The sequence below is a fragment of the Ambystoma mexicanum genome, chromosome 3q (assembly GCF_040938575.1).
Source record: "Ambystoma mexicanum isolate Mex_15411 chromosome 3q, UKY_AmexF1_1, whole genome shotgun sequence".
NCBI lineage: Eukaryota > Metazoa > Chordata > Amphibia > Caudata > Ambystomatidae > Ambystoma > Ambystoma mexicanum.
The window spans coordinates 989531946-989558460 of record NC_090926.1 but is presented as its reverse complement, the minus strand read 5'-3'; the positions used below and the strand labels follow the sequence as shown (position 1 = coordinate 989558460).

General features: G+C 43.5%; 2 protein-coding genes across 2 annotated transcripts in view; one reads left to right on the top strand and one right to left on the bottom strand.

Moving 5' to 3' along the window:
* OXLD1 (oxidoreductase like domain containing 1) overlaps positions 1 to 3158 on the bottom strand; it is a 67643-nt gene extending 64485 nt beyond the window's left edge. The window contains exon 1 of the mRNA XM_069655138.1: positions 2992 to 3158. Within this exon, the coding sequence (XP_069511239.1) occupies positions 2992 to 3033 (42 nt within the window). The 5' untranslated portion in view covers positions 3034 to 3158. The remainder of the gene's footprint in view (positions 1 to 2991) is intronic.
* A 29-nt stretch (positions 3159 to 3187) lies between these two features.
* The window catches only part of CCDC137 (coiled-coil domain containing 137), a 124167-nt gene continuing 100839 nt past the window's right edge, over positions 3188 to 26515 (top strand). The window contains exons 1-4 of the mRNA XM_069655136.1: positions 3188 to 3324; positions 13151 to 13279; positions 13697 to 13922; positions 20347 to 20429. Coding sequence (XP_069511237.1) covers positions 13153 to 13279; positions 13697 to 13922; positions 20347 to 20429 — 436 coding nt within the window. The 5' untranslated portion in view covers positions 3188 to 3324; positions 13151 to 13152. The remainder of the gene's footprint in view (positions 3325 to 13150; positions 13280 to 13696; positions 13923 to 20346; positions 20430 to 26515) is intronic.

The following is a 26515-nucleotide window of genomic DNA, read 5'->3' as shown; positions in this document are numbered from 1 at the left end:
TCTGCGTCAACTGACGTTTATACGTGGGTGATGACTGTGCGCGTGTGGCTACGCTGCCCACTAACGTCATCAAAATAGGTGGAAAGTATCACTAGGAATACTGATGTCAGCTTCAGGGGCAGGGGATATGATTTAGTGCCACAAGGGCAGTTCAACTAGGGCGATGCAGCAACGAATAAGATTAGCACAAGGTGGCCGCGCCACGAAGGCTGATTTCGCATGTGTAAAAGTGAGGAAAACTAAGGTAAGGTGCAAAGGAAATGTTTTTACGATCGATCACAGATTGCTTTAAACCGCATGCGTGAATGTTCGCCGACAATAAATATTTTGAGCACACTATTCCTTTAAGTCATCACTCAGTGGCCCCACTCGTGACACGCTTTTTAAAAACAGTCCTCTTGTCCCCCAAACCTAGAAGTTTTGAGACTGGTTTATTGCAGGGGTTGAGTCAATGTCAGAAAGTAAATGACCAGTTGTTTGGTCACAACTATATACGCATAACAATGAACTGGAGCAAGCTTCAAGCAGGAGAAGTAACCTAAATAAACATACGCAAGTCAACATCATGCATTTGTTTAAACGTGAAAACACGCTGGAACACAGGAAGAACTTCCCGCCCGCTGATCAGTCTCTGGACTAGGAACGGGCATCTAATCAGAAATAGTGGCTGCTCCCAGAATTCAGGGAACAAAGTAGCACAAGAACCCTTCACCCAGAGGCAACTTTACTGATACAACTCGAAAGGTCACACGGAAGAAGGAAAGATACAACTAATAAACCTGAATATCTGAAGAAGATCAGCCACGGCCATTAACAACCCAAACTGTTACTAACAATCAACCCTTTGCATCCACCTTTTTTTTTTTCTTTTTTTTTCTTTTACACAAAGCCACCAGAGCGCTGAGAGACCATGCAAGTGGCACCTGTGTGCAGCATAAAAACTCTTAACTTTAACAGGAAACCGAAAATCTATCTTGGCAAAAATATGCCTAGTGTATTGAATAGCAAACAAATGACACACAGTACCAACTTTCTAGTCGAAGACTAACGGAATTGGCAGATTACTACACTGGAGATTTGGTCACATGTGAATTTCGCAATTTGTGTGTGCATTTTGCAGTGTAGCAGGAGTTTCATTGTGGCGGTCTACCCACCTACACTCCCCCTGTTGTGTAGTGAACCCTCCCGTGTGTATTGCCCCTTTAAGGGGGTGTGTCCCTCCCCTGTGTATTGCTCTTTCAAGAGGGGCATAAAAGGAAGCCCTGCAGACACGTGCAGAACAACGGCTGCAGACTCCACAACGACATGTACTGAGTGTGTCTCTCTTACTGTGGCCGGCAGGCCCAACCTGACCCAGCAGGGCCTGCATGCCATGTTGCCATGGGGTCCACTGCCCAGCCCCCAGTCAGGGGCCCGCCTGAGTTAGCAGGACCAGCCCTGACATCCATCGAGGCATTTAGTCTCCCTATGTGCTGGTGTCCCATAGCACATCCTGGTGGGGCTGGTGCGATGTCCATGGACAGCCCCCACCTTTCCGACCTCTGAGGCGCTGGGCCTCCTGATGCTGGTGTCCCATAGCATCATTCTGGGGCGCTGATGCGATGTCCATGGCCAGCTCTCTCCCCCTAACACCCTCCCTCCTCTCCTTCAATGCTGGGATACTCCCCTGACTGGACAATACATACTTGCCAACCCTACCGATTTAGGCGGTAGGATACCGCTTTTTAAGCAGTCCTACTGCCTACCGACTTTCCTGGCAGAACTACAGATTTTCAGGCCCGTCTGCCTCAGGCCCAGAGCACTGCAGCATCCAAGGGGCGTGACAGCCCATCTCAGATTTTGATTGACCAGGCGCACGCTTCTGTCATCAAGCAAAATCTGAGAGATGGGCCGCGTGACTCCGGCTGGGCTCTGCCCAGCGCACCCTTGGTAGTGTCAGAGCCAGCGTCCGCGTGACGTGATCCTGCAGCGGTGCCTCAGCTAAGTTGAGTCATGTGTCAGTCTGGACGACTCCACTCTCTGTCATAAGGTAAGTCAACTTTTAAACTTGTAGTGTGTCTTCAGTACCCTTATGCATATTATAGCGCTAAAGGCACGCACTTCAGGCGCCGGAATGACTTTGCCCTAATTACCATAGAGTCATTTCTATGTTGAGTATTATTAGGGAAGCGCACCAAAGAGCGTTGTGGTTTAAAAATCAAATAACAGTGACATACGCGTCAGTCACAGAAGGCGCAAAAAACAAAAGGCACACTGCAAAACACACCAAGCACGTTTACAATTTAAATAAACGCTGTCCCCTGTGTGTCAAAAACAAAATGGAAAGGTGCTGCTGCTGAGAATGCTCCAGTGGTGCCAACAATGTATGTTGTGTAATTTCCTGTGATGTCATTGTTATGCTAAGAATTATTTTTGAAACTTGAAAAATCCTACATCTTTTTGGTCACAGAATGTTGTCAAGTATGACAATATAGGGAGGCTTAAGAAGCATTTCACAAGCTGTAACTGTCTTGTTATTACCACAACGCAGCGAAGCTCGACATTTCATCAACTGTAACGAGCCATCATCAGTCGAAGCCTCTCGTTCTTTAATGACAAGTTAAAGATCATGTAATGCCGAGCTTCGTTCCGTTGTGGGTATAGATTAATCACTGTTTATTATTCTGAGAGAAAGCTTTACATCAACAGCGTCCTCAAAGGCAGCCTCGCATTTTAGTGCAAAGCTTTCTCTCAGAAGGAACGGTGTTTTCTCAATTACAGTACCGGAAGCAGCTCGCTCGGTGCTCTGCTACTGTTTTATGTGACACTTTGGAAGAGGGGCCGCAGTGACACTTTGGAAGAGGGGCCGGTGCTCAGGCGCACGGGGGAGGTATTAACGCTTAATGCAGCTAATCAGCGATGAGCCGAACACAGCCGAAGACCAGAGAATGTGGGAAAGGATACCAAATATTACATAACACCACCACCCCCTTTGCGCTTGTTTTCGGTTACCTGCTGTGCCCTACGTGCAATAAGGGCTGCCAGCAAAGTCATGAAGACACAGTCGTGCTGGGCCTCGGCTCAGAGGCTGAGTGAAGTATGTATCCCTGTACTTGAAGCCCGTAGTTTAACAGAAGAACACCAACAGCTCCTATTAGGTCAGCTGATCAAAGACCAACGTCGGCATCTGAGAAACGGACCTTAGCAACGCTGAGCTTCCTCATCACGTGAGTCGCACGTTAAGTTGAGGCGCTGCACGACTGAGCGCTTCAGTAACTCCGAGACTCTACATCACGTGTGTTGCCAAAAGATCGTGCTGGCTGTGGAGGTATCTAGATTTAACAGGTACTTATTTGGAAGGGCCAAGAGATGTGATTTTCTATTGCGCACGTTGAAAATTAGCCCAGGCCCCAGGGCGAAATGGAGACATTAAGTATGATAGCTAAAAGTCTTCGTTTCGTCTTGGGCTTGTTTTGAGTCGCAGGAGCCACATTCTTAAGTGTGCCATGTTAAAACGATGTCCGTGGGAAAGACTGTCATACGGACACTGTTTCAGCCTGGCACACGGGGGAAAGAGCAGGGCTTGCTCGCTGAAGCCCTGCCGGTTCTGTGGGTGACTGGTGGGGAAGTCAAGAGAAGGTGGTTGCTAGTTGGAACAACTCTTCCTCGCAACCACTTACTTCCATGGAGGCTCCTGTATATCCTACTGGCTGGTACATGCCCGCCTTTTTCTATACTTACTTACCTGCCTGCAGGAGAGCCGACTTGTGAATTTCCCGGGGGATGCCCGAATGTAGGAAGTGACCTCACCAGCGGTTATATGACCGCATTTACACCTAGTCGCCAACTTGGTGGGAGGGAGAGGATGGGGGGAGTGCTGAACAGGGGAAACATTGGCTAGCATGTACTGCATATACTAAAGTCAAGTAAGGAGGAGGTTTAAGCCTTCCAGTTCTATTCCATTAGGCCAACACTGCCCCTACTCCACCCTCTATAATCATCCAGGTTGTAGTAGCCCTCCAAAGGCAGAGCAACACAACTAGGATGGGAGAATGAAATGCCGTCCCATCCTGTGAGTGTGTCAAACATCAGAGCGAAGACTGTGTGTGTGCCTCCTACCTTGGGGCACAATCTCACTAATTTGGTGCAAATCTCGCAAGTGGGTGCATGGGAATCCCATGCGTGTGTGGGCTGCAGACCCTGGATCACATGCTCACTTCTTCAGTGTGAAACTCTGGCCAAGGCTCTTTTGGCAAGCATTCTGGATGGGTCTCACACCTTTAAACAGTGTGATCTATTGAGTGGGCACCTCACTCCTTGGAGCATAGTATACCTGTTGCTGGTAATCTCACAACTGAACGTACAGTTTCACTCTTGGTCATCTCAGTGACCCCATGTATATTAATGGAGACAGTCTCCCATCTGGGAAGACAATTATATTTCTGTTAAAACACTCTGAATTGTCACTCCAGTTTTCTCGATCTGTAGATCCATACTCATTCATTGTGTGTGCAGGGGTGATAACTTGTGTCTGAGAGAGCTCATTCTTTCATTAAGGAGAGATAAAGGGGTAACAACCCCCTGTATGTGGGATCAGGCTCATTTTGCCCCATGGCCCCTCACTCCAGAATGAATGAGCAGGTTTTAAGTCCCTGCTGATTCTGCTATCCTACAGGCTCGACCCTTCTATCCCTTGCCCCATCACGGCTTCCAACATCTTGAGCGGCAGCTTATGTACAACAGGCAGCTCGGGACATGCCTGTTGCCAATTGAATGTAGCCAGATCTACTATTTAGACACTGGGAGATTGCTATGAACCACCCACATTGATGGTGAAGAAGCTCTCCACATGCAGAACACAATGGTATAGTGTTGCAGTCCTGCTGAGAAATGACAATTTAGTCTGTTAAATGTAAAGCAGAGTGACTGAGAAGGACACGCACTGTGCAATTAAAATTAAAGCAGTTGTGGTGGGTGGAAGTGCTGCTTCGGTGGCATCAAGAGTATGCATTTCCCTGCGGGGTAGTGTTGGTCATTTCCTATTGAAGTATAGCAGTCCTATTGAGAAGTGCCATTAAAAGTGAAGCTGTCCAGTAGGCTGGATCAGTGCTGCCCCGAAAAGGTGTAGAAGCCTCTGTGAGAAGTGGCAGTACTGTCCCAACGGTGAGAAGTGTAGTATCTTCACATTAACTATGCTTAAGCACTTTGAGTTATTGAATAATGCTGCTACATTCTGAGTAATTCCATCCCTTTAAATATATTATCTCTTGGATAACCACGACAGTGTTGCGTTATTCTGATGATGATGATGATGATGATGATATTGGACTTGTTCAATAGTTCTGGTTCTCTATCATTAAATGTACTTCAGATCTTCAGAGTCTCGGGAGGATAGCTCAGGGGCAACGTGCTTGCCTTGGAAGCAAGACGACATGGAGAAATACAGGTTGGATCCCTCAGTCCGCGCAACACAGGTTCGATCCCTTGGTCCGCGCTTAGAAACCTCTGGGAATTACGTGCATTATAAATAACCATTTAAAATTAAAATAAATAAATGTGCTGAGAAGTGCTGGGGCCTTGTCAATAAGAGTGTAGCAGCTCAATTGAGAAGTGCTGATGTTGAACCTATAAGGGGTATAGGAGTCCCACTAAGATGAAATAGCATTGCCTCAACAAAATCATAATATTACGATTATAGAAGCCCTGTTGCCAAGAGGGGTGCACAGATGTACAAATACATCCAACCCAAATTGATTTTTAGAAATCAATTTTTAGAAAGGCTTGCTTTCCATCTGTGCCTCCATTTCTAAAAATCGCTTTGGGTTGGGGGTACCTCTACATCCGTGCACCCGGGTGCCCAGATGTAGAAGTATACCCAAACCAAGTAGATTTTTAGAAATTGAGGGACAGATGAAAAGCATTGTTTTTTACCGGGCTTTCACCCGGGCCGCCAGAGCACACGGTATGGATGGAACAAAGGGCCATCCATACTGCGTTTCTTCTCTCCGGCCCGGGGGAGGGGGGGCTCAGCCCCGACTTCATTCTGCCGGGGGGTGTCCGGGCCCCAGAGCACCCGCGTACTGGGCACCCCTGCCTGCCGGCCTGGGTGCTTCACAAACCGGTATTCTGAAGTGGCCCCACATCGCCATGTGTCGTGCCATACAAAATGACCACCTATAGAAAAATAAAATTAATAAATCGCCACCCTGCGATGGTTAGGTGTTGAATAAGAAACGCTGCTGCTTCCGCTGTCCAAGACAATCCCCCCCCCCCCTACCCCACCAATGCCTGTCTGTGCGCTTTAGCTTCAGGAATGTTTGGTGCCAAGTTTACCTCACCTTGGGTTGCTTTAATATGTGCGCTTGTGCGGTCGGAGTTGATATGACGGCTTGTGTCTTTTAGCTGGAACACAGCCAGCTTTTAACCAGATGCATGCCCTCGTGACACGTTTTTATAGCACCTTGATGCAAACTGTGCTGTTCTTGCTCCCTTTCGATCTGGTTATGGTGGCTCTACTCTTTTTAAAATGTTTTTATCTCCAGCCTGGTGTTTCTTATCCTGAAATATCGGAACTTGTTAGTCTGAGGGGGGGATAGCTCAAGGGCAACATGTTTGTCTTGGAACCAAGACAATGCAGCGCAACACAGGTTTGGATCCCGCGCTCCTGGAAGTCTCCGCCTTTTGTTTGTTCCATCAAAGTGTCCTTCATGTGGTGATAATTTGATAGTATCAGTCTGAGAAGGGGTGCTCTCCAGGAGGCATTGTGAGACTGCAATCCTGGTGTCCTTTTTGTTAGGATGGTAAGTGCTATTCTGCGATTGCATTGAGTGGCCCTTAAGAGAAATTTGGAGGTGGAGGGGATCTTTAACAGATTTTCATCTGCTCTATATGCCTTTACAGGTTTGTGCAAGTAAGAGCTCTGTATTACCCACCCAATTGTTGCTACTTGAACCATTAGTGCATACTATTACATTTTTCTTCCATGAATGCCTCCTTCCTGATGCTAATCATTTTAGCCCGTCAAATCGGTGCAATACGGGCCTAAATATCATCTGCGCCTTTTTATACAGGTCTTGTGTCGTATATTAAACCTCTAAACGGGATCATCTTGTTTACCTAAAGTCCTGTTATCTTTACACATCTTCCAAAAGATGTGGCTGCCTGTCCTTTCTTCTGTTCTCCTTCCTTAGCTGCAGAGTTTTTGCAACATTTTCAGGCCAGTTTCCACAAATCCAATTGGTCTTTTATGGTGCCCACTGTGGGCAGGTTGATGAGGGCTACTATTGTAGAGGTCTTTTCTTCGGGAAACATCCCGCTGCCTATCGGGCATGGGCAAAAACAGGATCTTCTTTACCCGTTGTTTCCAGGGTAGCAGCATGTTTTATTATTCATTATCAGATCCGGGTTCAGTAGGGGGGGGACTTCACTCCCTAATGGGGAAGTAGTTTTGATTGCAGCCATTTAATGAACTTGTTATGCACAAAGTTTTTAGGCGTTTACAGCAAACATTGGCTCAATGCGTTTTGTTATGTGTTGTAATACCTCTGGCTTTGGTATTTGTAGTGTGGTGTTAGCTGTGGTCAGCTAACAGTTGCTTGGTAGGCATGGAATGTTGCTTGGTGTGAGGTCATGGAACGGGAATGGAATGTTATGTTTCAAGTAGGAAGTTGAATGAGCAGTTGTTCCTGCTGCTGGTTGTGTCTCTGGGGTTTATTTTCTCTCACTAATGCTTATTTGATATCTCACAATGAGATCAGTTTGACAGTGGAATATAGTAAATCTAAATTTGGGAGGAATGAAGTGGATTATTTAGGACACACCCTATCCAAGGGAGGTTATATTCCTAAATTCAAAGCCATGGAAGCAATTGAGAAAGCACCTTACCCAAGTAATGAAGAAGAGTTGCACTAGCCCTAGGGGTTAGCCAAATATTATAATAAATGAATTGAACATTTTGCAGTTATCACTCAACTTTGAGGGAACCTATGAAAAAAGATACCAAGTTTGAATGGATGGATAAGTATAACGATTCTGTTGAGTGTGTAAAAACGAGTACATGTGTAGCTCCCTTACTGGGAGATGTTATTCTGGGCAGGAAATCTATAGTCACTGTAGATGCTGGCTGTAAGGGTTTGGTGTAGTGTTATCACAGAAGCATGGTGATCAAGCGAAAGTGGTGATGTTTGTGTCCAGAGCGGTTACAGGAACTGAGATGAGATATTCAGTGATTGAAAAAGAGTTGCTGGCTTGTTGTGGGGTGCAGAGCATTATAGGTAGTATGTGTGGGGTGACAACATCTTTTATAAGGACTTGATCACAAGCTGCTTGTGGAGTTTCTGACGGTCAATGGTATGACGAGAGCTACAGCGAGAATAGCATGTTTGCGTTTCAGATAATTAGCGTATGATTGTGAGGTGGAATATTTACCTGGCAAGAAGAATTATATTGCTGATTTTCTGTCTCGCATGCCAAGGGAAGAAAATGGGCCAAAGGAGGAGGTTAAGGAAATGGAGGAAAAAGTATGTGGTGTAACAATGGCTTTGAATGAAGACGAATGGAAGATGCAGATCAGGCAGGACGATTTGTTGGGGATCATAAACAAATGTATTGTCAGTGGTTGGCTGGAAAACTAACATGTGGAGGAAAAGTTGGTTGGGTACTACATGGTTAAGGAGGAGTTGTCCATTGTGGTGGATTGGATATTGAGAGGGACGAGGATGGCACCACCAGAAAAAAATGTGGTCACATATTATACAATTGGCACATGAAGGTCATCCAGACATTACGTAACTAAAAAGAAAGTGAAGGATACATTTTGGTGGTCAGCAATGGATATCCAAATTGAAAGAATTCTTCAACAGTGTGTACCATGCAGCAACTGCGATAAGAATATGACCACTAGGTAGTTACCTTTGACGCCTATTCCTGTGCCAGGAGGACCATGGTCAGATTGACCGTTTAGGTCCGTATGAACATTTAGGACAAGGTAATTGTTTTTTGATTATGATGGTTGATAGGTACACGCGTTGGCCTGAGGTGGCTGTTGCAGACAGTGACATCAAGGAAAGTAGTGGAAGTTGTGCTGCAAGAAATATTGAGTATACAGTTGGCTGTGGAGAATGGTCTAAATTGGAAGGATTGTTTAAGTGATTTATTGTGGAGTATAATGGTGACACTGCATAGTACCACTGGTTTGTCGCCTTTCCGACTTATGCGAGACAGAGAACCTAACAGCAAGTAGAATATCAGTGATGGTTTTGTGGCTGATAAAATGTTGAATATGCAGAGGAAGAACAAGGAGTATTATGACCGAGTTCAAAGGCAGGATTAAGAGAGGTGAGGCGATGGATGCTGTGTTGGGTGGTGATTTGATAAAGGTTAAAAGGGCAGAGAATGTGGGAAAGATTTATTTAAGTTCTCTGGTCCCATGAAAGTTGTATAATGTTTTAGGAGTGCTGTCAAAGTGGAGGATGTCATGGTCTGGGATCTTACTAGAGTTGTTAAATGTAAATATGGTGAGGTAGCATTAAAAAGGAGGGAGAGAACATGGAGTCATTGGAGTTATGCGTTATGGAGAGGTGGTGGTGAGAATGGGAGAGTGCAATGACGCTAATGTGAGTTTAAGTTGAGAGGTTGAACGACCGGTGAGATAGGAGTCAATGGTGAAGTGAGGAGGAGTTTAACGGGTAGGAGTTTATCAAAGAAATTCAAGGATTTCGTCGTATATAAAAAAAATGAACAATATGTGGTTTTTGGCTCAGAGAACAAAATATGTCCTTGTTAATTTTCCATGATGTTATTTTATTTGTTTTTTTAGTATTTTTGGGATGGGGATGTGCAGTATGTTGGTGGCCATGGAATGTTGCTGGCTGTGAGGTAATGGAATGTAATTGGAATGTTATGGTTTAATTGGCAGTTAAATGAGCAGTTGTTCCTGCTTCTGGTTGGATGTCGACAGAGTGGTGTCCGTGGGGTTTATTTACTCTCACTAATGCTTATTTGATATATCCCAATATACACTGGAGAATCTTCCTGGAGTGTTTGATCCTTGCATACCTCAGTATTTCCTCAGCTAAGTGATGACTGGGAAGCAAAAAGTGGGGTGAAGAGGATCACGCTCTAATTAAAGGTAATGTTCATTACTCGGATGAGTCCTCCTTTCCTCGTCACCACCATAGAAGAGGTGTAGACAAAGATTGTGCTATGCATGGTGAGGTTGCAAATACGTGGATACATTTGAAATCCAATATCCATTACTTGTACTAGCATTTGTGGTAAACTGCGAGCCTCCCAGCTTGGTGCCTGTAGGGGGGAGGCCATTGAGTGTGCAGGAAGAAATGGGTTTGGGTAGCAATGTCAAGGACTGTATTATTGGGGTGGGTGAGACAACTTTTTCCTTGGTGAATCTGACTACCAAGTAGATTGTGTCCCAACGGTCTTGGCATCAATCTTCATGGTGTTGAGGGAGCTTTAGCTGGTTATTGAAGTAAACGCAGTGACGGGATGCTGTGAGTGGGGACCATGTAGTTGGGAGGGGGGGCAGGGGGCATGGGCTTGGGCGAGGTAAGGTGTTGGGGTAGTCTTGGAAGAAGTAGATTCGCAAATGTCTGATCTCTGTGGGGAAGAGGCGTAGTGGAGAAATCTCACTTTGAGTTACTTTGAAATGGGGGCAGAGAGTAATGGGTGACACAGAAAAGTAGATGTTATGGTCCTAGGTATTAATGAGGTATTAATACAATCAGGCAGTGATGCTCAGAGTGGCCAGAGACTTGCAAGTCTTCCGAGGTCATCAGCGTTAAGGTGGCTGTGTGGTCAAATGGGGTCGTAATTAAGAGGCAATCGTGCTGGCTTTAATATATCAAGCTGGTGATCTGGGATGCCAGATTTAAGGAGTTGTTCTTTTGAAGTCCATGTTTAAGAAGGTAGTTAAGGCAGTTAAGTGGCGAGTTATTTAGGTAAGTGGATGATGCAGAGCCTTTTAATTGTTTTCAAGAACAGGGGAAGACTGGGTAGCGTTTGGAAGTAACTATTGAAAATATGGAGTGTTAAACAAGTAAGCTCAAATGAAGAGTGTAGAAAGTGCTCCAGATAAGATTTTGCTGTGGGAGTATTTTACTGCCTATTTTTAAACTTTGAGAGTAAATGTGATTTTTAAGAGAGTAAAAATGACTCTTCTCCTTTGCAAGAGAGTAAAATGTATGCAACACCTTGCCGACGTGTGCAAAACCAGCATGGAAATCATTACTGCGCAGCAGCTTTCTGCATTGCGACAGAATACACTTCTCATTATTCTAATGTACGTCTGTATATATTTAAATGCTGAAAACACAAACATCTAGCCAATTACACAGTAAAGCAAGCATGAAATGTATTGTGTGTTTTGAGGTGCGTTTGCAAAATTGTCTTTTGATGTTTAATGAAAGGCATTTTCTGGAGTACTACCTGATGGTATGCCAATGTTATGATACAACAGTGCAGGGAGGCAAGGACTCCATGCTAAATTCTATACCTAATCTCATGGTCAAATGGTTATTTATATAGTGCTTTTGGCAAAGCGTTGTACATAGAACATATTTATAACAAATATCACCAAACCGAAGTCGGTACTCCTTTATCGACCTCGAAAGCATGAAGGGCTTTCCTTGCCAGGATTGGAACCTGCAACCTACAGACTGCAGCAACAAGTGCTCAACTGGCTGGGCTAACCTTTTGGCTAACATACTTCAGAGGTTGGCGAACTGAATATCGACTGAGGTATAATAATCAAAGTGCCTAGATGTTGGACGAATCATATATGAAGCACTAAACACAGTTAAATACCTATCTGAATTATCACAGGGACCGATTTTGCTGAGTTTCTTTTTCAATTACAAATGTAACTTTAATTTGTTTTTGAACAGCGCTTGCGCTGCCTGGAGCGTCAGTCAGTCAGGTTTTGGATGTTTTAATTGTAGTCATGAAGATCTGAGAGGCTCTAACATCTGGGATTGGTGTAATGACGCTGACCCTTGAGCAAAGACTTTGCTGCCATTGGCCATTTATAATAATGTACCCCATTGACTGCAATGTTGAATGGATGTAAACTGGACCGTGCATAGTTATCATTTTAAACACTGTTTTTATAATTGGTGTAAATTAAATAAGTGTAAAAATGATCTGCCTCTGCGTGATTATGCACATAGCACCGGAACTCTGAAAAATACAATTGTGTAATACTGGTTTGCTTTCACTACAAAATATTAATTCTCGATTGCATCTTAGTTTTCTATCTTATTAATTATACAATCCTAAAATGCTATGAAAATAAATATGCACAGTGCTTCTGTTTGCTCCACACACACCACAGCAGAAGCTTAATGGAAAGAAACCATTACTTTAATCATAGTGTGCAGTTTCCTTTTTTGAAAGGCTTCAGAAAAATAGATTCTGTTTCAGAGACTTTTATCCATGGCTGAAATTACATCCATGTAGATAAAAATCAAAAGAAGTCTTCTGTTTCTGTCAAGTAACCTGACCTTTGCACTGCCCTCTGCTCTAAACCTGTGTGTAAATGTACACAGGAAAATAATAAAGCGGTTGTATTTCCAAGATTTTTATGCGTAAAAAGGCCTCGTACGCACCTTATCTGGAGGCCTGGGTGCAGAATATGTAATAATTTTTCAAAATAAGTAAACAAAAAATAAAGCATTGACTCAGTGTTGCAGGGAGAAAGGGAAGGTAAAAGGTACTTGTTGGCAAACCATTAGTATGGAGTATCTCCCCTGTTAATACTGCCCTGGTTGGCAAACCATTAGTATGGAGTATCTCCCCTGTTAATACTGCCCTGGTTATTTTGTTTTAGAAATCAAGATTTTATATAGAAGCCCAATTAAATGAAGCGGGCATTGATATTCTTGAATCTGGTTCAGTGTATTTAACAATAGTTTTATCCTGTTGTGGTCGATAGAGTTCGGCTGATTTGGGTATTACTAGTAACGCATTATTTACAGTGCTTCAAAGATGAACAAAATGCAGTAGCAGGCACTTTATAAAGCCAGTTATTAGTTGATCAGTAATTGTACTACCAAGGTAACACTGTTTTTTCAAGGTGCAATAGACTTCTTTCTGTTCTTTCTAACCTTCCAATTTTTGATTTCATGACCACTTTCTTTCCTTCGAATCACACAATCAGGAATGAGGAAAAAAGTGAATGCCAAGCCCAAAAACCTGGATGATCAGGAAATCCCATTCAAGTTGCGTGAGATCATGAAGCTCCAAAAAGAGATGAGCCAGCCAAAGAAGAAAAGGAAACGAAAAGCTGGTTAGTTTTTGCGCCTTTTCTCCCCTGCATGATATGCTAAAACTCGGCTACTGCCACCATTTATTTAAACTTTGATGTGTCCACTGAAATAGAAAGGTGATGGCTGTCATTGGCTGCATCCCTAAATATGCTCTCCCAGCACCCTGCAAACACGAGAAGGTGTTTCGTACACCCGGTGCACATGTTACCCCCTCACGTTAGCGACGGTGTGTCTGGACTGATCAAAACGTGTGTGTTTGTATACTAATGTTGGTCTTGTAGTGGGTATTTGAAAAAGTCCCGTCTTTTAATTGAATCTTGCATCCATTCGGTATCTAGATGTTTAATGGATCCAAAGAGGTCTATTGCGAAGTGATGCTCATTCGACGTGGTGTTATTATTAGTCTTTTTATTTTATTTTTGTAATGCTTCTTTTAGAGAACAAATATAAGGCAAGTCAAAGGCCTGAAGTGCCTTTCCAGCCCTTGAATATCATGGTGCCAAAATTCAAGAAAAAGAAGACCGAGTCTGTTCACCACTTCATCCAGCATATGGATAATGTGGCGAAGCACGTCATGTTCCTGACCAATAACCAGCCTGTGCGGGAGCCTGAAAAGCTTGAGCCATTGGAGGAGGAGTCAGCGAAGACCAAACCCAAAAAAGAGTATGTCTGAACATGTTTATGTAATCTTTACAGGTTGTTTGAGATTGTGAAGTCTGTACTGTTTTTCCTTTGTAGTTAAGTACCAAATAATGCGGGTGCAAAGAAACCCCCTGACAAAAAATCAATGCAGTGCTTGTATATGTTCTAATAAGTAAAGTTCTGAACAAAATACATTTATTTAGGTGTTTTATGCAGTGCTACCTGTTCTCTTGCATACATACAGTGTCATGTTGCAATATCTCTATACTTGATTAGCTTTCGCTAACGGTAGAGCTCCCAACTTTATTTGGAATAGTGCAAGTGTGTACAGATTCATTTTTCCAAGATCACATGGCTTTTTGGAGAGCAGGTTTTGAAGGAGGTCGCCCTCCCCTGGGTACTCGCTCTAGTAAACCAAGCTGTCGGGCCTATCCACATATATTGATGGCTGAAGCTAGGCAGGTTAGGTAACTGCTCCCTAGTGGCTCTACAGGAGAGCTGTGTTGACTAGCTCTGTTTGCAGCTGGGAGCATTAATGATACAGCACGCAGAACTTTGGATTTTTCACACAGGATTGGACTTCATTGTGAATGTGGTAGAAGCGGTCGAAGCAAATACATTCTGGAGGTGGCTCTTTGAGCCTCTTTTGGACTTAAGAAGTAGGGTAAGATGCATCATGCCATAATGAGCTATGGCATTAGAACAATGCACAACGTGGTAGGATAGGAATAATGATGCGGGTGCCACTATGCTGTATTACCTCATTAATATAGGCTTGTACTTTGTTATACAGTGCACTGCTTATATGAATAAGAGGCAGAGTAAGCACAGGCAATGGCCAAATAGGGAGCACTCCTACTCTGCTGAATTACCTGTGCCAAAGCTTTAGTGAGGCGGCACCTTCATTGCAATGCATGCATCATTTGGATTTGCGCCTGAATGAGTTGGGTAGATTTGTGCTTTGTAGATTACCTGTGTGTGTGCACCACCTTAACTTCACTCCCCCCTGTTGCGCAGCCTTTGCCTACGATGGTGACATCCCTAATATTATTATGACATCACTGGTGACATCACTAATTATATTGCAACACTAACTGGTCATGACCAGTGGCCACAGCCTTTAGCTGTGCCCACAGCCTTTAGCTGTGCCCACTGTATATTGTAAAACATTAAGGAGGCATTTGCCATGGCCTATGGCTAGTGGCCACTGCCTTCGGTTGTGCCTCTTACTACTTTTAACGCATTAAGGGACCAGGGGTTACTAGCCATGGCTTTCGGCCATGGCCAGTGGCCATAGGTTTCGGCCGTGTCCACTGTATATTTTAAAACACTTAACACTAATCATGGTATTGGTCTATGGCCAGTGGCCAAGCCCTTAGCCGTGCCCACTATAGATTTTACAACCCTAACTGGACAGTAGCAATGGTCATTGGTTATGCCCACTGTATAACACATTAATGTGCCATTAGCTATGGACTTAATCCATTGCCATTGGTGCTGTCTTTGGCTGTGCCCACTGTGTATTTCGCAACACTAACCAGCCACTAGCCATGGGGTGAGGGGAATGGCATAGTTGAAGTTTGGGGAACTAGGAGGGTGGGGGAGGAGAGGAAGGGTTCCATGTAGGGGTTTTAAAGTTAAAAATGCACAGATACGGATCAAGAGGACGCATAAGAACTCTTTGGGACATTTATACAATACGTACCTAATAGTCGGCACTGTTACAAATGGCGAAGAAGGATACGAACGGGGATCACATTAAGCTGGAATGTACGAGGATTGGGGATACCAGTGAAAAGGAGGAAAATAATGGCGTACATGAACAGACTGGATGCCAAATTGTGTACCTTCAGGAGACCCATCTATTGGGATATCAAGCAGAAAAGATAGCGCCCGGGTGGGGCAAACATTGCTTCTACACGACGTTTTCTAACACTGATACACATACCATTTATCCACTACAGTACGGAAAGCGACCCTGAGGGATGCTACCTAATGGTATATGGGAGGCTAGCGGAAGAAGAGGTACTGCTCTTGAATCTATATGGTCCGAATATAGACGACCCAATGTTTTGCTCCGAGCTGTTTAAGAAATGTGCCAAATACGCTACAGCCCAGATACTTTCCGGGGGCGACTTCAATACGATTCTAGACACTCGTCTGGACCGTACATCCAGTACCCCTAGAACGCTTACTAATGTAGCCCACATGATACACAATCCCATAAGAGACCTGGGACTCCGCGATGTGTGACGCTCTCTGAATGGCACACAACTTGCTTACACGTTTTGACTCGTCTGTGCATGATATGCACTTGAGGATTGATATCTGGCTACTATCACAGAGGGCTCTGGGCTGGGTAACCAAAGCCACAATGCTTCCTAGAACAATGTCAGACCATTCCCCAATTTTGATAAACATGCAAATCCCTAAAGTCGCACCACAGAGGTCCCCATGGAGGTTCAAGGCAACAGCATTGGTAGACCATGTGTATAAGAGCAGCCTGGCCGAGCACATCAATGAATACTTCGAGCACAATGATGGCACAGTGGAGAGTCGGGCGACCCTATGGCAGGCCTTTAAAGTGTATATAAGAGGCATTGCCATGTCCACGGAATTTGGGGTACTTTAAAGATATCCGCAGAGTACTGAAAAGACTGGAAGAGGAGATTGGCAAATTACAGAAACAGTACGTCACAGACCCCAGACCACAAACTTAACTAGATAAGACCCAACTAGAGGAGTACAGGGCAGCAGCGGACCGAGATATCCGCTATTTCGACAAACCTGCCGCTGTGAGGCGATATGGCGAGCAGGAACAGCCAGGCAGGCTCCTGGCAAAGTTGGTGAGGGGGGAGCGAGGAAACACTGTTATCCCCTGCATAACACGGCCTGATGGGTTAGTAGTGACAGACCAGAAAAAGAGAGAACGTTTTTTACGATTTCTACTCCCAGCTGTATTTCCCCTAGAGTGCGGCTACGGAAGAGGAGATGGATAACTACTTAACAAACATACCCACCACACTTGTGTCTACCGGGATGAAAGAAGCATTAGAAACCCTAATTACACAAGCTGAGATAGCAGAATCCATTAAGGGCCCGATTCATGCAATGTTTTCCTATGGGATTGTGCTATTATAAAACACTTCCATGAATCAGTCCCTAAATCTTTGCCAAACGGTAAGGCACCAGGCTCCGACGGCCTTGGGGCCGGGTTTTATAAAGAATTCATGGAAACCCTGGTACCGAAGCCCATGACACAGGCAAGATCCCTGAGACAACCCGAGAGGCGATGATAACGCTATTGCTTAAACCAGGGAAAAGTCCAGAGGACTGTGGTTCCAACAGACTGCTCTCGTTGATGAACACAGACGCAAAATCCTTGCCACACGCTTGACCCCCCTGATGCCACATATGGTCCACGAGGACCAAGCAGGCTTTATACCGGGCAGGTCTACAGTGACAAATCGGTCCAGAGGGACATGCAAGGGTTGGCACTGGCTTTAGACATGCAAAAGGCCTTCGACGCAGTCTGTTGGCCCTTCCTATTCAGGGTCTTGCATAATTACAGGTTCGGGCCCAATTTCATAAAATGGGTTATAATGCTGTACACACAACAATACGCAAGAGTGTGCGTCAATGGGACACTATCGGAGATATTCCATCTTGAGGGTGGCACACGACAGGGCTGTCCGCTGTCACCCCTTTTGTTCGCTTTAGTTATAGAACCGTTAGTTTACGTATTAAGGTCCAGTTACAGTAGGGTTGGGATCCTGCTAATAGACAAAATGGAGATTATCACGTTATGCTGATGATATGATGTTATACTTGAGGAACCCCGAACGTAATACGGGGAAAGCACTGGGTGCTGTTAAAAATTCAGGGAGTACTCCGGTCTAAAGTTAAATTCAGCCACATCTGAGATCTTCCCCCTTACAGAAGCTACCTTTAAAACCCACAGAACTCCATGGCCTGCAGTGGAACCCCAACCAATTGATACTTGGGTCTGCAGGTGGCGTGGACAGCACAACTCACCTATACTTTAAACTATGAGACACTCGCGGTAGCACTCTGCACTAAACTTGAGCGATGGCGATCTGTACCGATCTCCCTCATGAGTAGGCTTGCACTAGTTAAGATGATAGTTCTACCCACATTAGTTTATTTATTTAGTACTGTACCTGTGTGGCCGGGCAGATCCTTTTTCTCAAATTTAGGGGGCATGCGCAACATTTGTGTGGAATGGGCAATTTAGAGTAGGTTGGCGGAAACTTACCGACCTATATTTACAGGGCGTGGCTGGCTGCGCCCAGGTAAGAATTATATTAGCTGGCAGCACAGGCACAATATGCAACGCAATGGTCGGGCGCCTACCTACAGGCACAGCACAGAACCACTGAAATGCACGATAGAAACTCAGTGAAACTCCTACATAAAGCAGCAGAAGCACATCCCAGATATAATAACACTACTGATCCTACATTGGTAACATGCACTGCCTGGGCCAGAATATCAGGGAAACTTAGACAAGAAGTTTTATATCATCCAAATGTTCCATTGTGGCAAGCACTCTACATTCCCCCGACACAAGACACAAAAATAGCTACACACTGGAAAAGTAAGGGTATCAACCGCTTCAGAGACCTATTCCAGATTAAACAATTCATAGCCTGGGAGGAAGCCAAGGGGATAGTAGGAACCACTCCACTACATAAACTGTACTACCTGTGCATGAGATCAGCCATGGCGAAGGCTTGGGGTGTATTCCCGGCCAAACCTACAATACATTTGGGTCTGGGATACATATTTACAGCAGGGACTACTAAAACATCAGCTAAAGGGAAGTGGGAACGGGATCTAGGCCACACCATCACTGATTACAATGGACACAGTTTTGTGGACTAACGAAAAACATCTCATGCAATTCACGATACCGGCTAATGCATTATAAAATTATACATAGAACGCATTATACACCGGCTAGACTTAGTATATTTCCCTCAACGGATGGTAAACGTCCCAGGTGCAGAAGTGAAAACAGATGGTGAAATGCATCTATGGGTATGCACTCGTTTAACAGCGTTCTGGGCGGAGGTGTGGTACATTGGATGTCATGTCAGAATAACCTATAGAATGGTGCCCTACGATGTGCCTATTTGGGGTGGTGGGGAAAAAGAATCCTACATGGTGTAAATTGCTCAACCTCAGCCTGTTGCTGGCAAAACAAGTAAGTAATTTTGATGAAGTGGAAAAGCATGGAACCACCCACACAAAATGACTGGGAGGAAGACCTGTTATGGGCAAACGATTGTGAGGAAATGTATGCCGAACTATTACCCACAGAGTCGCTCCAGAGACGTATGGGGCAGATTGAAGCAATACCTCTCTGACAAAGGCATGGAAGAGACGGGTTCCGACATAACTTAGTTCTATGTACAAAATGTTACCTAGAAATGTAATGCTAAACAATGATGTGTATAATGCAGAAATGGAAGACATGATGATGTAGTTCAAATACAATTTAAAAAAAAAAAAACTCCCCTGAAGGCCTCCTCACCTCCCTTGCCCCCCCCCCCCCACAACACTCACGGTTTGTGACGCAGTTTGCTATGAAATGTCAGCTCATCGTGGCTATTCTGTCTGTTAGGCGAGTTTACAGAGAAGCTTTGTTGCAAACTCGGTCCCTAGACCCCCTCCACGCCCACATTTTACTTGGTGCACTCTTGCTCCCCCCCCCCCCCCCCCATCTATAGCCTGATGACATTTGCATGTTTCTGACCTGCAAAAGCTTTTTTTCTGCATTTAATTTTGCTGGTAGCTTGGCTAGAGCCGCGTCATTCATTTGAATTGAGGGAAAAAAAGATGACGGCTGCTTCATTTATGAACACCGGTTTTTTTGGCAATTTACCCAAGATATAGTTAATCTATTTTGGAGAAGGTGGCCACCCCTTTCCATCAAATATTTTTTCAAACGGCTGAACAGAATAACTATAGCTCAAGGATAGAAAGTCAATGCTTCGTGCCCAAGTTGTTTCGGACCTGGTCCAAATCCATCCAGCAATATGGGCTGTGCTGTCTGGCAAAAAATTCCCATTTTTGTCTATGGGAAAATAAATGGGTAGAAGGCCAAAACTGGGTATTTTGAATCTCCCTCTGGGGCAGGGGTGTAGCTAGTAATCTTCAGAATTTCGACCAAATCCGTTGCACTTGTCAAGTTATTGGCCATTCAATTAGTTTGACTCACCCCGCCCCTATATAATATATGCATTATAGCCGTATTGTATTGTGTGATGTACTTTGAGGCATGTTATAGACTTTTTGTTTTATGATTCCAATGCTAAAAATGAAAGCCTGGTACTGATTGTGCCGGCCTGGTTAACAGTGTATCATAATAACGTGCACTGTTCTAAAAGCTCATTAAAGCTTACCCATCTCCTACATACAGGTTTGATAGGCGCCGGGAGGTGAAGATGTTAAAGAAGAAGGCCGGAAAAAAGGTGGATCAACTGGAGAAAGAGATGTTTCAAGGTAAAGTCTTTGCCATAAGACCCGACTCAAAAGGTCTTGGTCTTGGGAGAATTTGAGTACTATTCACTAGTAGGTTCACATGTCAGCTGTCCCCAAAGAGCCTGATTGCTCCTGGCTAGTTGCCTCTGGCTTCTTTGTGTACCACAAGCAGCATAGAATATGTTGGAGACCTTCTATGAAGTTGGTTAATTAGGTTTCATCTTGTAGCCAGAGAGAGGGTTAATTTCACAGTGCAAAATTGGGAGCTGGGTGATCTTGATGATTATGGACTCTAAAGCAAATTTCTACTTAAAGGATGGATGTCCAGTGGGACAAGGGTCTTTCCTCTTTGAGAAGGGGAAAATCCTAATATATTTTTTAATATGCATTCAGTCTACTTTCCAGGGAGATTTTGTTTCATATGGGGAATGAGGGGGATTTCAGGATTTCAGCTAACGTGTAAAGAACTGTTTAGAGTTAACAGCACTCACGTTTTCATGTAATGCATTTCTGTCGTGCACCAAGACCCGAAGGGGTGACTGCTTTTAAAATCACAATTAACATGTCAGTTTAAAAACAAAAAAATATATTTTTTAATTTAGTTATCTGGCTTTAAATCAAGAGTTGTATTCAAATTATGGCTTTATAGGCACAATCTGTCAAGGCGACAGATGTTTTGTGGTTACTGAAAAGCCATTTAAACCACTCGTATAAGTTGTATGATTCAAAAATACTCAGGCTAGAGACAGCGCCAAATCCACTTTTGAAAAATGTTTTTAATTAATGTTGCCCTTTCTAGACATGTGTTTCGGCTAAAACTATTAGCCTTGCTCAAATATGGGCTTTAATGTTAAAGTAACGAAACCAGAATTGAAAAATATTGAATATTAGGAAAACAGAAGGTGGAAAGATGAAAATGGGATATGAGGTAAATAAAATAGATTAGCAAAATTTTACACAATAAACAAACCATTTGGTCGAAATCCTAAAAGAGGTAGTCACAGAGAGTCAAGGGTTGGTGAAGGGTAGGATTCATGGGGTAAAAAGGGGAGAAAAAGGACAAATCTACAAACATTATATCAGACGGAAAGAAAAAGAGATAAAGAAAAATGGTTCATTAGCCCCAATACTTTTTTAAAATATGATTTCACAATTTTTAGTTAGCCATTCCATAAAACCATCCAGTTGTTGTTACCTGTATGACTGTAAATTCTCAGAAATTAGTATTGGTTCAGTTTCATGAATAAATGGGTTCAATCCCTAATGAAAGAAAAATATATATACGTACAATGTTCAGTGATTAATTTCTATGGTAAAAACGGATTCTATGCTTTTAGAAGAATCGGTGTGTATGGGATGGTGCACAACGTGTTTATTTGCCAGACTTTCGATTCCAAAAATTGCGGTTCTACTAAATGTGGTCTCAATCTAGTGCCATGGCCAAAGACTGAGAGCATTTGATAGTTTTTAAAAGTAGCGCTGGTTTAATCTTCTTCATTACAGTACTAAGTCATTATATTGAGAAACACTCTAGGTCTTTGAGCCAATTATTATACTTAATAATCTGTCTAGTGCGTTCCAGTGAGTTGATACGCACACGCATACATGGTAGGCACCACTTCTATTCCGCAGATTCATACTTGTCTCATTAGATTATCATGATCATGTTCGGGGATCTAAATTCAAACATTTGGTCATTGCGCGTACCATCATTCACGTAGTATGCATCCGCATCTATGGTTCAGGAGAGAACATACATTTGCTACACAATTAATTTGCAGGCTTTCGCAAATCCCTGCGAGTAGTACTTTCAAGCCGGTCTCTTACCTGCACGATTGTCTTGAGGCGCTCTCGCGCTCAGCTTCATTCTGTGAAGGCGCCGTGCGGCGTCTAAATTAAAACATTGGTTGTTTCCATCATCGTCACGGTGACAAGCGATCCTCTTATTATTTCCACTACGGGCGCCGCGGTGGGCGCCATCTTTTGGGAACTGTTATACCGTGATAGCTATACTTAGTGACTGTCAATGCCCAATTTACTGATATTTACATGCGAGTGAATGGTGCTATGTATGATCATTTTTCGTGAATTATTAGATGCACAAATTGCATATCATTATTTCTGATACTATAAAAATCGTACATACAGTATTGAAAAACCGTTGCATTTTTTTTCTTTAAAGTGATATGCTGTTAGAGAAGACCCTTGTTATCAGTATGTATTACTATTTCTCTAGACGTAGAGCGTCCTAATCTATATTTTAATTGGTATGTCCCTATTATGCGCAGTATTTGAGGATACTTGGTTGTAATTCAATTTTGACTGGGATCTCAGTAGTTACTGCAATGTTCTAAGTACCCACTGAATTTATATGTATGGGCCTCAGCATTGATGTGCATAGTTGGGGTAATGTTTATGTGCCACAGTGGTTAACAAATGCAAATAATTGTTGAACCATTAATTAGCACTAATGGTGATACCAGAGAGCCACGTACAGTTTACAGCAAGGCCTTCGGCTGACAGTTCGACAGCAGGGCAATCGGCTGAAACATCGACATCGCCCGATGAGACAATCACGGAGCCCCCAGCATACGAACTATTGTCAGAAGAAACATTGAGAACCAAGTTGTCATGCAGAAAAAGATCCAATTATATTTCGTCCAAATCGTCAGAACTCCTTGCTGAAATCCCACAGCAGTACAAGCTTTTCTCATCTGCAGAGACATTTTTTGCATCATTTCTAGCACCAGGTGTTCAAGCAAGGACAAACGCGAAATGGCTGCAGATAACACGCTGGGAGCTCATCCATTTGGCTAACGACACTGAAGAAGGATTCAACATCATAAAAATAGAGCTCCGTGCACTGCGCCTGATGACGATGCAAAACAGATATGTCTTAGATCTTATCACGGCGATGGACGGCGGTGTTTCCAAAAAAATTGGGGGGGCGTGTTGCACGTTCGTACCAACTTCAGATGCTGATAACGGGACACTGTCACACGTGATAACAGCAGTGCATAATTTAGGAGAAAGGATGAGAACAGAAGGTGGAGCAGACAACACGTGGTTCGACAATCTGTTCAGCTGGATACCATCATGGGTGAACATAGCAGTGAAGATACTCATTCCCATTATTGTCTTTCTTCTCCTAATATTCTGTGTGTGCCAATTGGGACTAAGATGCTGTGAAAATAATATGCATAATTCAGCGATGATGATGGTAACAGTGGGCCGACAGACAACGGTGGCTACCATGATAGATGCCCAAGTACAAACTGGAGAATACACCACACCGCAGTATAGAATGACTGCCATCTATAGGCAGTATGGGGACGTGGTCGATAGTCTACATCACACTACCATTAAAGAACCTGCTGTGGTATAACGAGGTTTGGATAGATTTAGATGGGGATGGTGGGATAGACTTAATGGTCACCCCAGAAGAATACGCAAGAAGAGGTAACAGCTTAAGAAGTGTGTGCAAAGCATGGATGCCAATAAAGGGTACACCCGCTTGGGATGAGGCTGTGGCTGAAGCTGAGCGCTACCGAAGGGAGAACGGAAAGGACGAGATAAATAGTTTGTTACTTTGGATGTAACGAAAGGGGGGAATGTATGGGAGTGATGGGTCCTCAGGCCCCCTCGCGCCGTACACTCCTCAGTACAAGGCTTGGACCATGTGCCTCCGGTAGTGGGATTGCCCCTTGCCCTTATGTAAAGTTAACCACGGTTGGCCGCTACATAGATGGGACTACTGAGTAGGACACGGGGCATCCATCTTTTGTGCCCCCTTTCGACTCCCATCTTGGGTAAACGGGCCTCACTGCGATAGTACAGCAATGCTCGGCTCCCCTTCCACCGCAGCAGCCAAGGACAGAGACGCACACAAGGCGCGCAGGCAGCTGGCTGGCCCCCACCCTTGCACTCCCCCTGCGAAGGAAAGCTTTGTGCTCCCATTCTCGCGCAGAAGCCGGAGAAAGTTGCGACAACCAATATGATACAGTTTTCTTCCTCTGAGATCACTGCTAGCATGTGAACCAGCATGTGAACCAGGATGTGAACCAGGATGAGCTAAGCACTTTCTGCTTGTTCGCCCCCATAAACGTGCAAGCCACCCACCCCCATTTAGAACAATATATTGCCATCCTGACCCTGCGCTCCCTGTAAGGTATTTCTTTCAAGTGCCAGACCCTCGCCTGTGCTGCGAAACCCACCCAACACACCCACTACTAACTTTAAGCATTTTACTACCCTATATGTTTTTTCTCATACTAATAGGTTTGAAGTTTAGGAGATATGTGAAACACAGCTTGATTCTTTTTACATGCACAATAAAGGTCAATTCCTCTAATTAATGCCACGAATGACCCAATTGTACTGACAATAATTATTATGCGTAACTTGTGTAGAAATATGAAAAGTAGCATACAATGTTTTAGATAATTTGTTATTTAGTGTTTTTCGAATGCAACATATTAGCTTAGGTAGTGACCACAGTGACCGGACCCTGACCTGCGTGGAGCACAAGATATTTGACGTCCGTCATCTCGTCAGCCACTCAGCCAACCAGAAGGAAGAGATGCCACCCACACCTACAGCACCAAACCGCCTGGCCAATCGGGTCCATTTAGCATTTTTTGTTAGTTACTTTAATTGATATATATCCGAGTATGATGTAAATGTTTGGCGAGGGTTTTTTTGGGTTGTTTTTCTAGCTGGAGAAATAAACCATCCTTTGAACTCTTGCAGCCGGGTCTCCGTGCCTCCTTCCCCGACAGGGGTAGTGTTGGTTATTTTATTTCCTCTCACACGTAGTAAGCCGGGGAAAGGCACCTACAACCTCAAGACAATCGTGCAGGTAAGAGACCGGCTTGAAAGTACTACTCGCAGGGATTTGCAAAGCCTGCAAATTCATTGTGTAGCGAACTACGTGAATGGTGGTACGCGCAATGACCAAATGTTTGAATTCAGATCCCCGAACATGATCATAATATTCTAATGAGACCAGTATAAATCTGCGGAATAGAAGTGGCGCCTACCATGTATGCATGCTGCTTATTGCATTTGCGTATGAACTCACTGGAACGCACTAGACATAGATTTTTAAATATAAAAGACCTCAAGTGTTTCTCAATATAATGACTTAGTACTGTAATGAAGAAGATTAAACCAGCGCTACTTTTAAAAACTATCAAATGCTCTGTCTTTGGCCATGGCACTAGATTGAGATCACATTTAGTAGAACCGCATTTTTGGCAAATAAACAGTTAGTGTATGACATGCACCATCCCATACACACCGATTCTTCTAAAAGCATAGAATCAGTTTTTTACCATAGAAATTAATCACTGAACATTGCACGTGTATATATTTTTCTCTTTCCTTAGGGATTGAACCCATTTATTCATGAACCTGAACCAATACTAATTTCTGAGAATATACAGTCATACAGGTAACAACAACTGGATGATTTCATGGAATGGCTAACTAAAAATGGTGAAATCATATTTTTAAAAAGTATCGGTAATGATGAACTCTTTTTCTTTCTGTCTAATATATTTGTATATTTGTCCTTTTTCTCACCTTTTTACCCCATGAATCCTCCCCTTCACCAACCCTTGACTCTCTGTGACTACTTCATTCGGTCAAAATCATAAAAGATTTGTTTATTGTGTAAAATGTAAATGTCTATTTTGATTACATACGCTAACCATTTGCTAATCTATATTTTATCTACCCCATATTTTATCTACCCCATATCCCAATTTCATTTTACCAACTTGTTTTCCTAATATTCAATATTTTACAATTCTGGTTTTGTTACTTTAACATTAAAGCCCGTATTTAGCCGAAACACGTGCTACAAAGGGCAACATGAATTAAAAACGTTTTTCAAAAGTGGATTTGGCACTGTCTCTAGCCGGAGTATTTTTGAATCGTATGGCTTTAAATCAAGCTGTTCACTATTGAACATCAAAACAAATGCCCATTATAAAAAAACATACATCTTAATAGCATTACAAAATAACCTTATAATAACAGATGTTATCAATTGGATTAACATAATAGAGACTTAGAAAGAAGAAAAATAATTGGTTAAGACTGGG